The 20,525-nt window shown below is 38.4% G+C and overlaps 1 protein-coding gene across 3 annotated transcripts in view; it reads right to left on the minus strand.

The window, feature by feature from the left end:
- Window positions 1–20,525, minus strand: part of LOC124114452 (ankyrin repeat domain-containing protein 26-like) — a 792,436-nt gene that overhangs the window by 115,769 nt on the left and 656,142 nt on the right. For all 3 annotated transcript variants that reach the window (XM_046475021.2, XM_046475020.2, XM_046475019.2), the window contains one exon: window positions 8,117–8,188. In XM_046475021.2, coding sequence (XP_046330977.2) covers window positions 8,117–8,188 — 72 coding nt within the window. The remainder of the gene's footprint in view (window positions 1–8,116; window positions 8,189–20,525) is intronic.

The following is a 20,525-nucleotide window of genomic DNA, read 5'->3' on the forward strand; positions in this document are numbered from 1 at the left end:
ATTTCAACATTATTTTCATCAAGATTATTCAGGTTGCTGGCTACAACTACTTCGGTATGAACTCATGTTTGGTCTCGAAGCTCAAAGCAACAAAGGTTCTCTCAGATGCATTTTTTTCTCCATCCATGATGAGCATCTGTCACAATGTCAATGCCTCGACAATCTTCCTGGTAAGTTGATTTCAACAATGTAATACACAGCCTCATTCACGGCATCAGCGCAAAAAATTGGCAATAGTCCTGTACTCCTTGCCAAACTGCTCGAGCAGCTGTCCATCTCTCAGAAATAGAGTTAGTTTGGCCTTCGCTATTGCATCTCTTGGCTTTAGGAGATCTATGACAGATAGCGGATCTAACTGCAATTCTTGTTTTAACCTAGCCCGGGCTGGGGCATGGTCTTGACATTCTAGTAACAGGTGGTCAATGGTTTCAGCCTGAATGCAAGATGAACAAACCTTGTCATAGTGCTTTTTGTGACCAAGTCTGAGGCGTGAGATAGCAGTTTCAATTTTCCTTTCAATTGAGTATGAGTTTGGCTTTTGTTGGACCTTGGGTTGAATTTTGTATAGCCATCTGCCGATCTTACTTGCGTCCCATTGGGTTTGCCATCTTTTTGCTATGGAGGCTTTGATTTTGCTTTTTATCTCTAGTTTACTAAAGGGAATAGGCTGTATATCCGCTTTGTCTAGAGCTAGCTTCGCCAGTGAGTCTGCTTTTTCATTTCCATGAATATCTATGTGAGAGGGGATCCAACACAGCTCCACCTGTTGCCCTTGGTCCGATAGTTTTGTACATGTATATTCGTATAGAATATTGTTGACTGTGTTTGGCCTGGAGTTTGAGTTTCTTCCACTGATGGCCTGAAGTGCACTTAGCGAGTCTGATAGGACGACTGCCTTTGCTTCCGGGAGTTCCGGTATGAGTTTGAGTGCATGATGAATTGCCTCCAATTCAGCCGTGAATACTGACTGACCATCGGGCAAGCGAACTGAATGTGCTTGGGGTTTGGAGCTGTGGATATGGATCCCGTAACCAGCACTGTTGTTGATAGGATTCTTGGATCCATCAGTGTATATATGGGCCCAGCTGTCCCAGGTAGTTTGAATTTTAGTGATAGCTACTGAACGTAGTAGGGTTGGGTTTTCTCTTTTAGTGACTTCTGATGTTAAAGCAGTGTCAACTTTGGGAGTTTGTAAAGTCCAGGGAGGGTGTAACCCTTTGTAGTGACTTTCTGGAGGCTGAATGTCATCGCAATTGTGACTTCGAATGAGTTCACGTACTAATATCCCAGATGGCTTTAGTGAGGGATTTTTTCGAGCTAGGGCCTCATCTCGAGCGTTTTTGTCTTGCCATATCTTTTTAACCAAAGGGTTTGATGTTCGTCCCCAGAACGATAATATTGCCTGCTCTCGTCTTAGTTTCAATGGGAGTTCTCCCGTTTCTACTTGTAGTGCTTCTAGTGAGGTGCCTGTCGCTGCGCCTGTGGCCAGTATTAGGGCTTTGTATTGTATTCTGTCTAGTCGCCTCAAGACAGTATTTGATGCTGAGTGAAAAGCCTCACACCCATTGTCAATTTTTGATCTGATAAGAGCTTTGTAGAGGTCCAGCTGAGTGTCCCTCGATGTGCCCCAAGATGTGCCTGAAATTGCCCGTAATACGTTCAGGTCTTTTTGACATCTGTTTTCCACATATTCTATATGCTTGCGCCAAGTGAGGTGTTGATCAAGGATAACTCCAAGAAATATTGCAGATTTTTCGAATTTGATAGGTTTGCCTTTTATGGAGACACGGGGTATCATAGCATCTTTCCCCCGGCGTTTGAATAGAACTCCAACAGTTTTTTCACTTGAAAGGGTGAATCCCCATTTATTGCACCATTGATCTACTCCGTCCAGGGCTGACTGGAGTTTTTTTCTGATTTGTGAGATATCTCTGTGCTTTACCCACATTGCTCCGTCATCAGCGAACTTAGAAGTTTGGGTAGGAGAGTTGACATGGTCAAAAAGATCATTGATCATGATATTAAACAGGGTTGGGCTTATAATGCTGCCTTGTGGCGTGCCATTGTCCAGTGCCATAGGATCCGATCGATTGTTCCCTATTTTAACTGAAAGCGACCTGTCTTGCAGGAAGCTGTCTATGAAGTTTGCCATGTTCCCTTCAACTCCATTTTGTGATAGTTTTGAGAGGAGTCCGTCATGCCATACCATGTCGAAGGCTTTGCTGAAGTCCAGAAATACTGCGGCTAGGTATTGTCTGTTTAATTGGGCTTTTTTTATTTCATTTTCCAGTCTTAGAATATGATCTAGACACGAGTGTCCCTTCCTGAAGCCACTTTGGTCAGGTTTTATGTGGTTGCCAGTTTCAAGATGATGCATGAGCCTTTTTGTAACCATGGCTTCCATGGCTTTGCACATGTTTGAGGTGAGTGAGATCGGTCGATAAGAGTTTGGTAGGGCTTCGTCTTTCCCTTGCTTTAGCAGCGGGATAACCGCAGCATGTTTCCATGCTTTTGGGACTTCTCCTTTGGACCATATCGTGTTATACAACTCAGTGAGTAAGCCTTTGGTTTGATCAGGTAGGTTTTTCAATATCTCGTAGCTGGTTGTGTCAAGACCAGGTGCTGTGCCTTTTCTATGTTGTATCGCATCATCAAACTCTGTCACAGTAAATGGTATATTGTATACCAGATGCTTGCTTTGCGGCCGTTTTGAGATCTTAGGCATAAGCATTTTTGCCTGTTTGAATTCTTTGCTGCAATTTGTGTTGCTGCTGACAGATGAGAAGTGCTCAGCTGGAATGTTGGCCTTTTCTTTGACTGTATGGGCGTTCGCTAACTTGGGAATTTTTGTGGGTTTACGCTTACCCCTGATTGCGTGTATTTTGCTCCAGACTGTTTTAGCATTTGTTTTCTCATTAAGGGATTTGCAGAAGGTCTGCCATGACTCTTTTTTAGAATCGTCTATGAGTTGTCTTACTTTCGTCCTGGCTGCTCGGACTTGGGCAAAGGCTGATTTATCCCTTTTTGACCTATTTAGGGCTTTCTTTCTCACTCTCCTAGCTTTTGCTATTTCCCAATACTTAATTTCCCCAGACATCGCAATTTATACACAGAATGTATCCACTTCAAAGACTAGGGCCTAATTACTGTGTTACTATTGTTAACTGAGGGTGTAATTTGAGGACAAGGTGTCAGTACTTAAGAGTAAATCCATTGCCTTCAATTGTTTATTGCGGCTTTGCATAGTCGTGCTTGGCCGCGGATGTTTTGACAGGCAGATTTATGACACGTGAGGAGCTAAGCTCTTGATTAACAGTTCCTTATGCACTTAAACATTATCGTTGACAGTGTACACACAGGACCACAAGGTGAGATTTCTATATACGATATTTCATTATAAGAAAAAATATACAGCACATTGCCGGTGTAAAGTCTGAAAGTATACCCCCCCTTCAAAGTATACCCGGGTAGATTGTGGGGCCTTCCAGAATCTACCCCCCTTTCCCAGAATCTACCCCCAGGGGGTATACTCTGGGAGTTCCCAGAATCTACCCCGGGGTATTATCTGGGAGCTCCCAGAATCCACCCCGAGGTATAACCTGGGAGCTCCCAGAATCTACCCCTGGCTATAACAATAATCTAGGAGCTCCAAGAATCTACTGCAGCCCTGTTTGATTTAAACATATTTATTTCATGAATGTACATGAAGTTTTCTTTTGGGGGATGCATCTAACTCAGATTTGATCTCTCCTGGTCAATTGCTTTAACAACATTGTCATCTCATTAAGTTTACATAAATGCCTATTCAGTACACATCTAATTAGTTTTAAAACATGCACTTCCTGTTCATTTATATTGAGAAGACAAAGGTGGGAGCACCAGTTTTTCCAAACAGTATACATTATAATTAAAGAAATCTCACATGTTAGATGAGAATGTACATGATTGCACATGAAGTTTTCTTTTGGGGGATGCATCTTAACTCAGTCTTGATCTCTCCTGGTCAATTGCTTTAACAACATTGTCATCTCATCAAGTTTACATAAATGCCTATTCAGTACACATCTAATTAGTTTTAAAACATGCACTTCCTGTTCATTTATATTGAGAAGACAAAGGTGGGAGCACCAGTTTTTCCAAACAGTAATCATAATTAAAGAAATCTCACATGTGAGATGAGAATGTGACTCATTTGAATAGGTTATACACATGTATATATATAAATGCAAAGGTACAGATTTCACAGCGACAACAACAGATATCATCCACTTTGAGTTATGGATGATCAAGTTTATGACGACGGTCTTGAGGGACCTGACCAAATCTGACCACAGCTATCCAGAGGAGATCTACAAGCTCAAGGGTGATCTTCGTACCAATGCCAAGTCCAAGTTCAGACAAGTTGCCAAGCCTTACACTGCACAGAATGGAACCTTGTTCCACCACGCTAAGGAAGTGTTGCCACAGCAAAGACTTAAGAGAGTACTGGAGGCCTGTCATGACAACCCAACCACTGGTGGTCACTTCGCTACAGAGAGGACCTATCAGAAAATTGCAGCAAAGTTTTACTGGAAAGTTAATTACTTTCAGAAATGTGTCAGACCTATTTTTCAATATTTTTAAATGCATCAGAATTCCATATATCCTAAGTATGATTAAGTTAAACCCAAGTATTTTCTAGAGCTCCACCCATAATCTACCCTGAATTATGTATCAGAGGTGGTCCCATGATCAAACAGACCTGTTCTGGTCGGCTGAAATGGAATAAATTAAATTGGATTTAGATGTTATTGTGTGTGCTTGTGAGATTGTGCATGTGACCATATACTCTTGCATCATTTTAGATTTGTTGATTTTTGTCTGAGAATAAAATATGTGTCCCTTTTTCAGGAATGAAGAAAGACATCGAGTCCTATTGCAAGGCCTGTGAGACATGTGTGAAGTTCAATCCTAAAATAACAACGGATGCCCCATCACTCCGCTCCGTGCCTGTGCCAGAAGAAGTTTGGAGCCAGATTAGTATAGACTTGATGGGACCATTTCAGATGACACAACGAGGGAATCGCTCCATTGTTGCTGTCACCGATCACTTCTCCAAGTGCACTGAAGCAGATGCGTATCCTGATAAGTCTGCAGATTCTGTGGCTGACTTCCTGTACAAGACCGTGTGCAGACTTGGCTGCTTTGACATTTTGATCAGTGATCAAGGTAGAGAATTCATCAACTCTATAATTGACAATCTTATGACCAAGCTGGGAACGGAGCACAGAGTCAGTTCACCATACCATCCTCAGACCAATGGACAACGAGAGAGAGACAACAGGACCCTTAAGAATGCCCTCTCAAAGCTTGTCAACGACCGTGGTGACAACTGGGATGTTTTTTATACCTGGAGTTCTGTTTGCCCACCATACATCTGTACATGCATCAACCAAGATGACACCATTTGAATGCATGTACATCAGAAAGGCAAAACTACCGATGGACATTAAGGACTCTCCAACGCCAAAAGAAGATGTTATCAGTGATGATTTTCTCCAAGCCATGCAGAACCTGCGACAAAACATCACATCAAAAGTCAGCAACAATATTACAAGGGCCAAGAAGATTCAGAAGGAACAACATGACAAGCTACACGACAGTCATCATGAGTTGGAGCTAGGGACAAGCGTCTATCTGAAGAATTCACCTCGAATCAACAGAATTGGCGCTAAGCTTGAGCCAAGGTTCCTTGGACCATATGAAGTTCATCAAGTGCTTGGCAAGGGACGTGTTAAGTTGAAGAGTTTGAAGAGTGGCCAAGTGCTTCGTAACGCATACCATGGATTAAATTTGAAAAGACACACTCCACATGACGTCTTCCCCACCAACCATACCAGACCTACTAGTCGCTCCAGCTACACCAGGCCTACCACCAGATCTACCAAGACTACCAGTTCAACCAGTCCTAGCTGTCGCACCAGCCACACCAGTTCAAAACGCTCTGTCAGCCCTACTGTACCACACCACACCAGGTTTATGAGTTCCACCAGCCGTACCAGTCCCATCAAGTCCAAGAATCCCAGCACCACAACCAGGAACACCCCCAAGAAGCCACATTACAGCTTCCAGGCAATGACCATTCAAAGAAGAAGAGAACTTTCTCAACAGTTACATTTACCTTCATTTAAGTCTGTTTATTTTGGAAGAGAGAAAGAATTTGAGGCACCAAAAAGACAACACAAGACCAAGGGTGATGGCAACTGCTTCTTCCGTGCCATTAGTTATTTCCTAACTGGTCAGGAGACATCCCACTTACGCCTGAGAGATGCTGTTGTACAACACATGAGTGAGAAAGGGGAAAAGCTGGAAAACTACCTTCAGCAGAATGTGACGAAATACTTAAATTCGTCAAGAATGGCCGTAAATGGTGTCTGGGCAACGGATGCAGAGATTATGGCCACTGCTTCTCTTCTGCAAACTGACATTGTTGTCTATACGCATTATGGAAAGGAGCTGAAACGGCTATGCTACCCAGCATCATTCACACTTGAGAAGCTGTCCATTGGTGCAGTGTATCTGACCAACCTCCATGAACACTTTGACGTTGTAATAAATGTCCAGTGACATTGAAATAATTCAAGGAATCAATGGATATTGGTTTTCAGAATAAATTGCTCTCATAATTTATGTTAGTTTTCTCTATTTGTTATTGATAATATTATAAAAACTCTGACTAAAACAATGACAATTCCTTATGAAATTTATTACACCCATCTGACTATATTTAGAAGAATTAGAATGTAAATGGACAAATAATTCGACGGGCTTAATGATGTGATGTCTTCTATAGTCAGAATATATTCTTTATACTGTGATACATGCCTCCCCAAACAAAGGTACTGACAGACACAAGTTGGTTTCAAAATGATTTTATATGCAATCAAAAGTAGGTAGGTCTATTCACAAAGCATGTTAAAGCTTATTCAATAACATAAGTGTAAGACATTTCCTCACACAATTCGCAACACCAACTTTCGAACTTACAAATTGATGATGACTTCAATGAGTTAAAGTCAATGTGATCTGTAAGATATTTTTTTATTAGTTTAAACAATATTTATTTTTTCTTTGCATGTATAAAACAACATTTTGAATATTTGGATTTGATAACAATTTATTACCGGTATTATCTACACCATTTTGGGAACTCCCAGATTATATCCCCTGGGGGTAGATTCTGGGATATGAATGTTTAAAAACTAATTAGATGTGTACTGAATAGGCATTTATGTAAACTTAATGTTGTTACAGCAATTGACCAGGAGAGATCAAGACTGAGTTAGATGCATCCTCCAAAAGAAAACTTCAAGTACATTCATGAAATAATGTTTAAATGTTTAAATCAAACAGGGCTGCAGTAGATTCTTGGAGCTCCTAGATTATAGCTATAACCCGGGGTAGATTCTGGGTGGAGCTCCCAGATTATACCATGGGGTAGATTCTGGGAATTCCCAGATTATACCCCCTGGGGGTAGATTCTGGGAAAGGGGGGTAGATTCTGGGAAGTCCCCAAATCTACCCCGAGGTAGATTCTGGGAGCTCCCAGAATCTACCCGGGTATACTCTGAAGGGGGGTAGATTTTGGCACCTTACATCGGGACAGAAAGAACAGTTCGTTACATCCGTCAGTTCATTATAAGTGTGTTCGTTATAAAAGTAGTTTACTGTGTTAGAACATACCAAATTAACAAGATTTTATTTATTAACAGGAATACAATTACAAAGGAAGCCCTTCCGATGTTTATTAGGTTCTACACTAGTAGGAAGGAACTAAAATATTGCCACCCAACCAGACCATATTTCCAAAATTAATTGCCTTGCTTTTATTTAAGCAGATGGCCATAAGCATTTCACAATAACGGTCTGGGTTGTCCTTACAACCATATTGTATTTGAAGCTGTTATCAATGGTAGGAACAAGTGTGAAACGTTTTAACTTCCCACGGTGTACAGAGAAGATGTGTTCTGATTGATGATGGACAAAGAGGCCATGACATAAGCAGATTATATTTTCAGCCAGGTCGTACTAAAAAAAAATAAGCAACTGCACATGACTGCTCAAGATCTTTGCTTACCCCTAGTTTGTCCTCAAGATGTGCATTTGTGGACTTGAGGTTGGAACATAGTGCTTCAAGGCTGCTCCGAACCTGTCAACATAAGAGTATTGAAACAATATGATGTCTTGAAACTTCTTAAAACTTATTGACAGGAGGTTTTGCTTGGGATTGTAAAACCCAAGGTAACAGAGGTGATGTAAGACCTGAGGGATTGAGAGGCAAGGTGAGATATGCCAGGTCCATGATCAGGTCCAACAAACCTCTGCAGCTGGGTCCTAATCACTTCACCACAGTTGAGTCCTTGACCCCTCATTCTATTCCATATACAGCACCAGGATCCATCAGGCCAGTGTAAATATCGATATAATAAATGTCTGTTTATTGTAACCATGTTGTTATTGTTCACAAATGTCCAGTATATTTTCAGCTTTTCTGATACATAGATTGTTACTTAATGCCAGCGTGTCCTCTGCTCAGTAAATTGTTCTCTTTTTGGGCGCCCATATGGTTTTAACTCTGCCACTGGCACTGAGATGTCAAACAATAGTTATCATTGTTGATAATTCAAAGAATACTACATCTATTATATCACTGCCATCAGCTGTCATCACATTATAAAATCTATTCATAACCAGTCAAGATACCAATAGTATCTTCCTTCCTAAATCTCTGTGCATGTGCAGGCAGGAAACTTCACTCCTTTCCAACATCAGCATCCTTGATGCAGAAAATTGGGGAGCTAGGTGGGATTACCTTAATGTAATAGAGCAAGTATCTTCATAATTATTATTAGCAATGATAAATATAGTTTGATAATTCTTACGAGTTCGCTCCCTTGGTTAGTAGAGGTGTTCACACATCAACTCATAAAAAAAAATCAATAACAAAACTTGACATACTGAAGCATCTCTTGGTGCAAGAAAGGTCAGATGGGGGCATCAACTTAAGTTTGGAGGGCGTGAATCAAGTGTTTTGTGCATCCCAAAGGCATGAGACAAATGGACAAGATTCAACCCTACAACCCCATGAGTGAGTGGACGCCGGGTATGGCGACAGGATACAGGCGACTTCTGTGCAGTGCTGTGCTTCCGTTGTGATGAGTGCTGGATCTAGTACAGCAACTTGGATCCCAGATCTGTCTCCATCATTAATTCTGCCACTAACTCTGTTTCCATCAGGTGAGATCTGTGACTTTCATTATCGGCGAGAAACAATGTTTTCATGTTGAAAACAGGACACTCCAATCATGACTCTGATTCACCTGCTTGTGCCCATGTTGTTTCACAGATCAAGTGACATTGAACTAAACCCTGGACCCTCTAGTAGTGAACTAGGCGACCCCAAGAACGCTATAATTAATCAAATCAAGGAATCAGAGGACAGGTTATCTAAAGATATAAGTTCAATTAAGGATGAAATCAGATCCATGAAAAGTGATATTAGTGATGTAAAGTCAGATGTAAGTTCAACTAACAGTGAGTGAGTGAGTGAGTATGATTTTACGCCGCTTTTAGCAATATTCCAGCAACATCACGGCGGGGGACACCAGAAATGGGCTTCACATATTGTACCCATGACAGGAATCAAACCCGGGTCTTCAGCGTGACGAGCGAACGCTATAACCACTAGGCTACCCGACCGCCCCTTCACCTAACAGCATGACATACTTAGGTTAGATATTGATTCACTATTTGAGAAAAGCAAGCTGATGGAAAGATTTATTTATGATTTAGAATCCAAGATAGAAAATCAAGAATGCAGAAACAGGAGAAATAATGTAATATTATATGGAGTGCCAGAATCACAAAATGAACCATATATGGCGTGTAAGGAGAAAGTACTGGAAGTACTGAATAGTGCCAGAGAGGTAGGGAAGAAATGCACCCCACTCAATTCCAGAGATATAGAACATTTACATCGTATTTCGATGAAGAACCCAAATAAACCCCGACCACTTATCGTGAAGATGCTACACTTGGACGACAAAATGCAAGCTGTGTCAATGAGGAATGTTCTTAAAGATAAAGGATATGGCATTTCTAATGACTTGACTATGAATCAGAGACAGGAATTACTAAAATGCAGAACAGACGAACCAGAGACACGGTCCTACTACAAAGGAGGGAAACTAGTGAGGGAAACCAGAGAGTGGAACAGGAACATAGGAAAGCAAATTCTGGAGGCAGAGAGAGGCAGAGAGAGAGAAAAGACAACAGGATGGACGGGGATGAGAGATGGGACACACGCTCAAGGTCACAGAGGCCAGCAGTAGGGAGACAGAGATGAGGGTGTGGTCAGCTGCCGATACACTGGCTTTACTGCTCATCAAGAGAACCCATCAAGTGAGAGAAGCAACACAAATAATAGCTTCATTAACTTTCTCTTCTGCAATGTCTCAGAGGTGTGTGTGTGTGTGTGTGTTTGTGCGTGCATGGTTAATTCCTTGCTTGGACGCTGGTAACATTTTACCTGTTGATTGCAAAAGCTGCAACAAGATATTTCGAAACAGTTTGGTGGACATTTTATCAGAATTAAGAGATGCTATTGTTATTTGTGTTGGCGACTATAACGCCAGAACATGAACAAAGTCTGTAGAAGATGACATTATTAAATATATCGAAGGGCTGCTGCATGGTAACTCAAGCTGGGATCTTATGTTCGATTATTTTAGTTTAAATCATTTCTCAAGTGATAAAAATGTAAACAACTTAGTAAATGTTTGTAAGAGATGTGCTCTTTATGTACATTCATGTCATGAACGGAAGATCAGGAACTGACCGTGAAATTGGGGATTATACATTCATTGGGCCAAATGGGACAAGCGTCATACATTATATAATTGCATCTGCCAGTGTTTGAGCTCACCCAGAAGCTTAAAGCTTGTGAAAATAACACTGGTATCAATCAATTTTTCATTCAGATTTAAATGGCACTTTAAAAAGTTGGAATTATTTAGAGAAAACATGCTGTCGGATCATATACAAGAATTTCTTGATAAATCAGTTATGATTTTTAATGATATTGATAGAAGTATAGAGTGTATTACAGATGCATTATGTGTCTCTGCAAATGATATAGAAAGCCAGCTGGAAGAAGTAAATACAATTATGAATGGTTTGATGCTGAATGTGAACTGTTGAAACGTAAAAGATGTAGAGCACTGAATAGGTTTAGAACATATAAGGACAGTCACACTTTGAAGGATTACAACTACATAAGAAACAAATATAATGCTGTATGCAGGCAAAAAAAGGAATGAATATTTTGAACACAAAAATATATATGGAGAATAACATTAAGAACTCAAGAATTTCTGGTTGGTGATTAAAAGTTTGAATTGTAAGAATTATGTTTAAAATAATATAAAGAGTGCAGACTTTTTGGTACATTTTAGAGATTTGTTTGCAGGTGAGCAAACATCAACTGTGCCAGACTACTTTCTCAGTATTTTACATGATGATTGTACCCATGATGATTGTACCCATGATGATGTCACTAAAGACATGACAGAGGATATTCTCAATATGCTTATAACGAAATATTAAACAGCATCCTTCATCTAAAATGTAACAAATCTTCAGGAATAGATGACACCATTTATGAATTATTTGTACATTCACCTGACCAACTTGTCCCATACCTAGATTTGTTATTTACTGTGATGTCTGATGAGGGATACTTCCCAGAAACATGGTCTATTGGTTTTCTCATTCCGCTGCATAAATCAGGTGCATCTAATGATGTCAACAAGATCCTTGTGTCTTGGGCCAATACCATGGATAAAACTTTGAAATCACAGGCTGGATTGATTCTATGCACAGGTGTAAATTATGGAGATTATTTACTGCATGTGGACTTAGTTCCAAAATGTTAAAATTATTATGTAGTATATATAAAAAAAAATTTAAATGTGTTCAAGACATGGGTTTAATGTCTGATATGTTTGAATGGAAATTTGGCATGCACCAAGGATGTACAGGGCTCGGAAAAAAAATTAAACCTAATTTGTCCTGTAGGGTTAGTTAATATTTTGTATATGTCTTGCAATATTTTCACTTGTCTGGTTGTTTCAGAAAGTTTTTATGTTCTCAGTTATTGTTTATGGCAGACAGTACAATATAATTCAGTCCCCGCTATCTACGTTCATCTCCACCCACTCAAACTTGCCACCCATTCAAACTCGCTCAACCATGTGTCTTGCACAATTAATTTTCTTTTTTTTACAGTTTCTGAGAAACTTTCCTTTGTTTGGCCTGTTTGTTTATTAAATCATGTTTTTTGTCATTAACGCCATCATCCTCGATAAAAGACTCTGGTATGTCAGCCATTTCCCTTCCAAAATCAATCATCAACTGTTCACTATCGCTTTCACATTTGAGTGTCAGTAATAAGTCTCTCTTTTTTCTTTTAATTATTTCCCTTTAAAAAATAGTTTCAATACCTGCTGCACAAACACACTTCTGTTTATTTCTGCAACAGACAGTTGCCAAGTAGGTCGTCTATTTATGATATGAGTGACATGTATTTCGTCATGATGAAAACATCTTGAAATATATATGTACTCGCCTGGTAGGATGAGCGTTTCTACAATTTTCTCTCGCCCAGCACATACTACAACTCATAAATATGAGCGGACGAGTGGATCTTTCGAACACTCATGTATATTGAGGCCATTCTTGTTTTCATATTTCATAAATGAATTAGGATCAGAAATCAATAACAATTGTACAAACGGCATTCATTTACACTCAATGTTGTTCAACTCTTTCTTTCACATTATTTGCAGATGATATGATCATGTTCTCAAGTACAGCTGGTGACTTGCAAAAGCAAATTGATGTCTTAGAAAATTACTGTGATAAATGGCAACTCACTGATAAATAGAGTCAAAACAACAATATTGTATTCAAGAATGAGTTACAAACTGCCAAAAAATTAAAAATGGTCCTTCAAAGGTGAAACTATGTGATTATACACTGTAGATATCTGGGTGTTTATTTCAGTAACAATATAAATAAGTCTGTTCATGTAAGAGAAGCATCAATCCAGGCCGGTAAGATTATATTTGGTATATTGAAGAATATACAAATCCTTGGTGATTGTTATTCAATAGTGGTTTTGGAAATGGTTGGTCTGAACAATATGTACGATCTTTTCCAAAGAGGCTAAAAGACATTTATCTGCAATCATGGTCATTTTCTTGACATTATCAAACAAATTTTTATATAATAGAATTTTGAAAACTCATATATACACTGAACAGTATCTGTTTTATGTAAATATAAAGAAATACCGTAGATTTTTTAATTGGGAAGATGTACATTTCCTGATTAATGCGTCGGGACTGGGCGATATGCCAAAAAACTCCAAGGTCTGAACAATTATGTAAAATGTGTAATAGCCAAGGTACATAGAGGATTACATCTTTGCCATAAATCCTGTATTTTGGCTTCAGTCACACTGTTGAAAATCTGAAAATTTTAGTTACCGGTAGACGTCCTCTTCACTGTCAATCACACAATTAGTTGTTTCTCATTTAGCACAATCATAACCCAAGCTATGACGTGTGTAATGGTGGGAATCTCACTTCTTTTCCCATGTACCACTAGAGGTAGATGACTTGGGGAGGTGGGTGGGAGTACTTCTGATGTAATAGAGGTAGTATTCTTAAAATTATTAACAATCATAACTATTGTTCGATAATTGTTACGAAACTTCTACCTCTATTACATCTTTGCCAGAATATACCAGAGGGACCCTGTGGGATCTGCCTCTAGTAACTCCCTGTGTAATTGACAGTAATCTCTTCTGGAAACCATTATTCTCTGATTCTAATCCTCACTTGAGATAATTTCCCCTGAAATTCCCCTTGAGGACTTGTAAATCAGAACACTGTGTCAAATATGTGATACTTCACTAGAATTACCGTTATATTTGCTGATCTTGTTGGTAATAATGAAGTCATTTCTGGTCTATTTCTACCCAATGACGTCCTTACTTGTTAAATTTGGATTTGTGACACTAATACTTCCAGTGATGAAGTCACTTCCAGCCACTGGAGGCAGTAAATAAACAAGGTGCTCCGAAGGTGACATTTTTTTTATTACTTGGTTTACGGATGCAATGCTCATTCAAAGTCCAAATGTTGAAAAAAATATGAAAATAAAAATTACTCCTTTTTTCAGTACGCCAATCTTTACTTTAAAAAATGCATAAAGGTTAAAAAATAAGAAAGAAAAGAAGATTCCACTTCCTCCGCACGTGTAAAGCAAAGGGAAGTCACTCAGATATTTCCTGCTGGGATCCATCAGAGCTTGTCAACGCAAATCACAGTGGTGACCAATATAACTCTTTGAACACTGTTGGCTGGTACACCAGCCAAGAAGCCTCGAGTCACCAGAAACCATGGGCAGATAGACCGGCCAAGTCACGTCAAAATAGTATATAATTTCATTAACCTACCTGTCATATCATTCATTTAAGTTATTATTTATTATCTTTTTGTGCGATCATGTGTAATTTAAGTCAAATGACATCTCAGCTTTCGTCACCTCTATTTCTCGGCTCATACACGATGTGTAATGCCAAAATATATGCATAAGAAATCTTTATCACAGCTTGATACCTACACTATACATGCATGAAGTTCCGTATTTTTAATATAGATCGCGATTTCCTGCTTAAAATGTTCAGAATAACATGATTTAACCAAAACCTTTCGTCAAAATCTTAAAATTATCATACACGAGGAAGGTACCATTGCTGCAATTTGATTGGCTGCCTAAGGTCACAAGCTTAAATTTGACCAATCATGAACCTTGTAGCAATTTTTGGCAAGAAAGCGTCACTAGAAACCAAGTTTTACATGTCACAGTTAAGAAAATACTCCAGTGGATATTACTTCTGTATTATCAATATCGGTGAAACAATATAAGTTTTTTGTGGATACTGACATGGCAGCCTTCAACGTATGTATTATTCACACGAAGATTCGAAAGCGGAGGTATTTCCTCATGTTAGTGAGCGGAAAGCCACTATTATTGGGAAATGGGTCATGATGGATATTATTTTTATAGCCAAACATGTAGAATAAAAGATGTTTTCCAACCAAATCTTTTCCTTGATAAATGTTGGCTACATCTGTCACACAAGAGTCTCTGGGAACTTGGTGTCACAGCAGTTATCTTCTGGTTGGCTGGTGTTGAAAGAGTTAATCGTCGCCCATATTATTATATCGCCATTTGTGCACAAGCTGAGGCTTCTTTCTTTTTTTAATTTGGCCTACCTCACATTCGAAATGAGTTTAAAATTTGTAAACCAAGAAATAAACAAGTGCAAAAGTGAGCGTGGCTCACTAATACCCCCGACCCGCCTAGTGTGTCAGTAGTTACAAATTAAATAGCTAGGATAGGGTTAGGCAGGGTTCCCCCTAGACTCCAATATCTGAGGAATCACCTTGACTCAGCCTATGAATTTTTGAGAATCAAATGTTTTATTGTATGATTAATGAAATTTAAAGTGTTCACTGTTAATATTACACTTAAAGTTAAGTATCTTTTAAATATTATATGTCTTTAGTTTAAGTTAACAAGTGCTAATTAATGTTCTCAGCTGATTGTACGACAGAGAAATAAAGGATATATGAATGAAAAACAAAGTTTGTTGGTTTTATTTTTTCACAATCTTTAATTACTTCACAGCTCATGAAACAATTTACAGTGACACTAATACAGGATGAATAAATAACATCAGTCTCAACTGTTAGACATTATTTTTAATCATGGATGGATATTAAAATACATTTCATGTCAGATTATAATTTAATACCACTAACTCATTTACATCTTTTATCTAGTTATCTTGTATTATCTATCAACAGTGAAGTTGAACTGAAGAATTGTGAACACTCGTAATATTTTCTGGTTGAATACAGTTTATTAGCAACAACAAACACGCCCAAAGCTTTACATTTCGTATATACCATATTTATTCGTGTATAATACACACCCCTAATTATGGGCTATTAAATCCTGAAAAAAATATCTCTCGTGTATAATACGCACAGACTTTTCTTCAGTATCATTTCAGGCTGTAATGATCCGTCATCGGAAATAGCATAACAAATCCGAATTGAATTACGCAAGTTAATCCTGTTGTTACACTATCTGGTAATAAAAATGTGTTCTCTGTGTATCTGACCTTATGTTTTTCATCTATTTTATTAATTTTATTTAAAATTTCATTCAATAATGTTTACCTAAACTTCTGCAAAAACATGTGTCCCTCCGATACTTAAAACTTCTGTTTACCCCGTTCCATAGGTTCCGCTTAACCACATACTGTGACCGTGCCCAATCACATTATTCACCGCAACAATGATAATCATTTCTTCTGTTACATTTTTTATGAGTCTACACATCTACATAAACATATGTCATGGTTAACTTTTAGTGAGAAAATATGCCGAAACGTGAAAAACCATGTCCATTTACGGAGTTTTCCTTTGTTTACATCACGTGCTGTCATCAAAGCCACATGGAGTGTGAGAGTTACATTCACTTTGATGCATAAATATATTTTGAAACGACGATTAATTAAAAACTAGACGTAAATTTTAAGATGTTTGCATATATTGTCTTCAGAAAATGTTAATAAATTAAGTTCAGGTGAGTAGTTGTAATATTTTCATTCCAAAGCTGGTAAACAACAACATAGATATTTTGAAATTGCGTCAGTCATGACGCAGTCATTTATTTCTGGACGTATTTTCCTTAATTGAGAGTCATATACGCAAGAATTCTGCGTCAGGGGAAAACACTGGTTAGGGTTTGAAATTAATAAAAGCAATTTTTTTCTTTTGACTGCACCTCTCCATATGACACAGATTATATGTACTAAGTTTGAGATGAATCCACTAAGAAGTTTAAGAGAAATCGCGCGGACAAAGATTTCGGACGGACATTAGGGTTTGAAAAATCCATAAAAAAATGGAAAATTAATCAAAACAATTTTTTTCTTTTGACTGCACCCCTCCATATAAACAGATTATATGTACTAAGTTTGAGATGAATCCAATGAATAGTTTATGAGAAATCGCGTGGACAAAGTCTTCAGACGGACATCAGGGTTTGAAAAATCCATAAAAAAATGGAAAATTAATAAAAACAATTCTTTTCTTTTGACTGCACCCCTCCATATGACACAGATTATATGTACTACGTTTGAGATGAATCCACTGAATAGTTTAAGAGAAATCGCGCGGACAAAGTCTTCAGACGGACATTAGGGTTTGAAAAATTCATAAACAAATGGAAAATTAATCAAAACAATTTTTTTCTTTTGACTGCACCCCTCCATATGACACAGATTATATGTACTAAGTTTGAGATGAATCCACTGAATAGTTTAAGAGAAAACGCGCGGACAAAGTCTTCAGACGGACATCAGGGTTTGAAGAATCCATAAAAAAATGGAAAATTAATCAAAACAATTTTTTTCTTTTGACTGCACCCCTCCATATGACACAGATCATATGTACTAAGTTTGAGATGAATCCACTGAATAGTTTAAGAGAAATCGCGCGGACAAAGTCTTCAGACGGACATCAGGGTTTGAAAAATCCATAAAAAAATGGAAAATTAATCAAAACAATTTTCTTCTTTTGACTGCACCCCTCCATATAAACAGATTATATGTACTAAGTTTGAGATGAATCCACTGAATAGTTTAAGAGAAATCGCGCGGACAAAGTCTTCAGACGGACATTAGGGTTTGAAAAATTCATAAACAAATGGAAAATTAATCAAAACAATTTTTTTCTTTTGACTGCACCCCTCCATATGACACAGATTATATGTACTAAGTTTGAGATGAATCCACTGAATAGTTTAAGAGAAACCGCGCGGACAAAGTCTTCAGACGGACATTAGGGTTTGAAGTATCCATAAAAAAATGGAAAATTAATCAAAACAATTTTTTTCTTTTGATTGCACCCCTCCATATGACACTGATTATATGTACTAAGTTTGAAATGAATCCACTGAATAGTTTAAGAGAAATCGCGCGGACAAAGTCTTCAGACGGACATTAGGGTTTGAAGAATCCATAAAAAAATGGAAAATTAATCAAAACAATTTTTTTCTTTTGACTGCACCCCTCCATATGACACAGATTATATGTACTAAGTTTGAGATGAATCCACTGAATAGTTTAAGAGAAATCGCGCGGACAAAGTCTTCAGACGGACATCAGGGTTTGAAGAATCCATAAAAAAATGGAAAATTAATCAAAACAATTTTTTTCTTTTGACTGCACCCCTCCATATGACACAGATTATATGTACTAAGTTTGAGATGAATCCACTGAATAGTTTAAGAGAAATCGCGCGGACAAAGTCTTCAGACGGACATCAGGGTTTGAAAAATCCATAAAAAAATGGAAAATTAATCAAAACAATTTTCTTCTTTTGACTGCACCCCTCCATATAAACAGATTATATGTACTAAGTTTGAGATGAATCCACTAAGAAGTTTAAGAGAAATCGCGCGGACAAAGTCTTCAGACGGACATTAGGGTTTGAAAAATTCATAAAAAAATGGAAAATTAATCAAAACAATTTTTTTCTTTTGACTGCACCCCTCCATATGACACAGATTATATGTACTAAGTTTGAGATGAATCCACTGAATAGTTTAAGAGAAACCGCGCGGACAAAGTCTTCAGACGGACATTAGGGTTTGAAGAATCCATAAAAAAATGGAAAATTAATCAAAACAATTTTTTTCTTTTGACTGCACCCCTCCATATGACACAGATTATATGTACTAAGTTTGAGATGAATCCAATGAATAGTTTAAGAGAAATCGCGCGGACAAAGTCTTCAGACGGACATCAGGGTTTGAAAAATCCATAAAAAAATGGAAAATTAATCAAAACAATTTTTTTCTTTTGACTGCACCCCTCCATATGACACAGATTATATGTACTAAGTTTGAGATGAATCCACTGAATAGTTTAAGAGAAACCGCGCGGACAAAGTCTTCAGACGGACATTAGGGTTTGAAAAATCCATAAAAAAATAGAAAATTAATATAAACAATTTTTTTTGACTGCACCCCTCCATATGACACAGATTATATGTACTAAGTTTGAGATGAATCCACTGAATAGTTGAAGAGAAATCGCACGGATAAAATTTTTGGATGGACAGACGCTTGGTATAACTATATACCCCCGACATTTTGTCGGGGGTATAAAAAGTGTCGCCTAATCCATCCTACACCTAATGGACAGGACAAACAAGGGTGTACTCACCTTCTGATTCTGCTGGTGGCGGATCCTTGCTCTCCCACACCTTTCTTTGATAGAAGGGGAAAACTATTGGTGGATGATATAGTTTGCGCCACAACAATGGGCCCAAGGGAATATATGCCCACTGGGTCCAGTTGCACGTCACGCAAGTAAAAACTGGTGAAGGTGTTTTGTGAGGTCCACTGACAGCTAGAAACTACTTGTTCTACTGAGACCGATGTCCATGAAGCAAGACTTGTGGCTAGGGCTCTGATCTCATGAGTTGAGCAGAATCCATTACATGATATGGAATTCTGTGCCTGTGTATAACTGGCTGCAACAGTAGCTTTAAAAATGCCCGTTATTGTAGCCTTGGGCTGGCCATACCGGCTCTGTGAGAACAATGATGCAGTCTGTGTTGTTAATCTTCAGAAGAACTCTGTCTGGAGGAGACCAAGGGAAAGGCCCATACAGAGAACTCTGTCCAACCCATGGACAACGTGTGCACTTGAAGGACTTGGGCATCCGTCACCAGAATGACATGCACTGGGAGCTTGTTGTGGCAAACAAGTTCAGATGAGGTGTGAGTGCCCCAACTCAAGTTGGAAACATCCGTGAACAGGTGATGTTCAGGTGCTGGAAATTCAAATGGAACACAAGGGAGTTACCTAGACCATAAAAGTCCAGTCTCCATACTTGCCAAAATAGGCTGGAATTCCTGAGTTATATTTTGGCTTGACTAACGAGTTTATGCAGACATTCAATGGATATTCCAAGATATTTCCAGGAATTGGAACATGCAGGGATGCAAAGTGGTTGATCATCCAATACTCAGTCCTAAGCGAGGTGCAAAGTTTGCATATTGATTCCATCATGAATTTCAGTGGGCGTAACAGATATTACTTGTTGAGAACTTTCAGATTTATGATTGTAGTCACACAAATGTGTACGGTATCACGCTCTGAATGTTACATCACAAATAACATCAGGTCTCTTAATTTACCATGTGAAAAAATTTGTTAGGACGTAAGTTTTGTAGAAATCATGCACATATCTGACCAGAAGCCTCCCATTTCCGTATGGCACACTTGTCCAATAGCAGCTGAATGGCCTAGGTGGCTGCTGCTACTGGTCCAGG

Source organism: Haliotis rufescens, unplaced genomic scaffold (genome assembly GCF_023055435.1).
Source record: "Haliotis rufescens isolate VD_foot unplaced genomic scaffold, xgHalRufe1.0.p SCAF_22, whole genome shotgun sequence".
Classification (NCBI taxonomy): domain Eukaryota; kingdom Metazoa; phylum Mollusca; class Gastropoda; order Lepetellida; family Haliotidae; genus Haliotis; species Haliotis rufescens.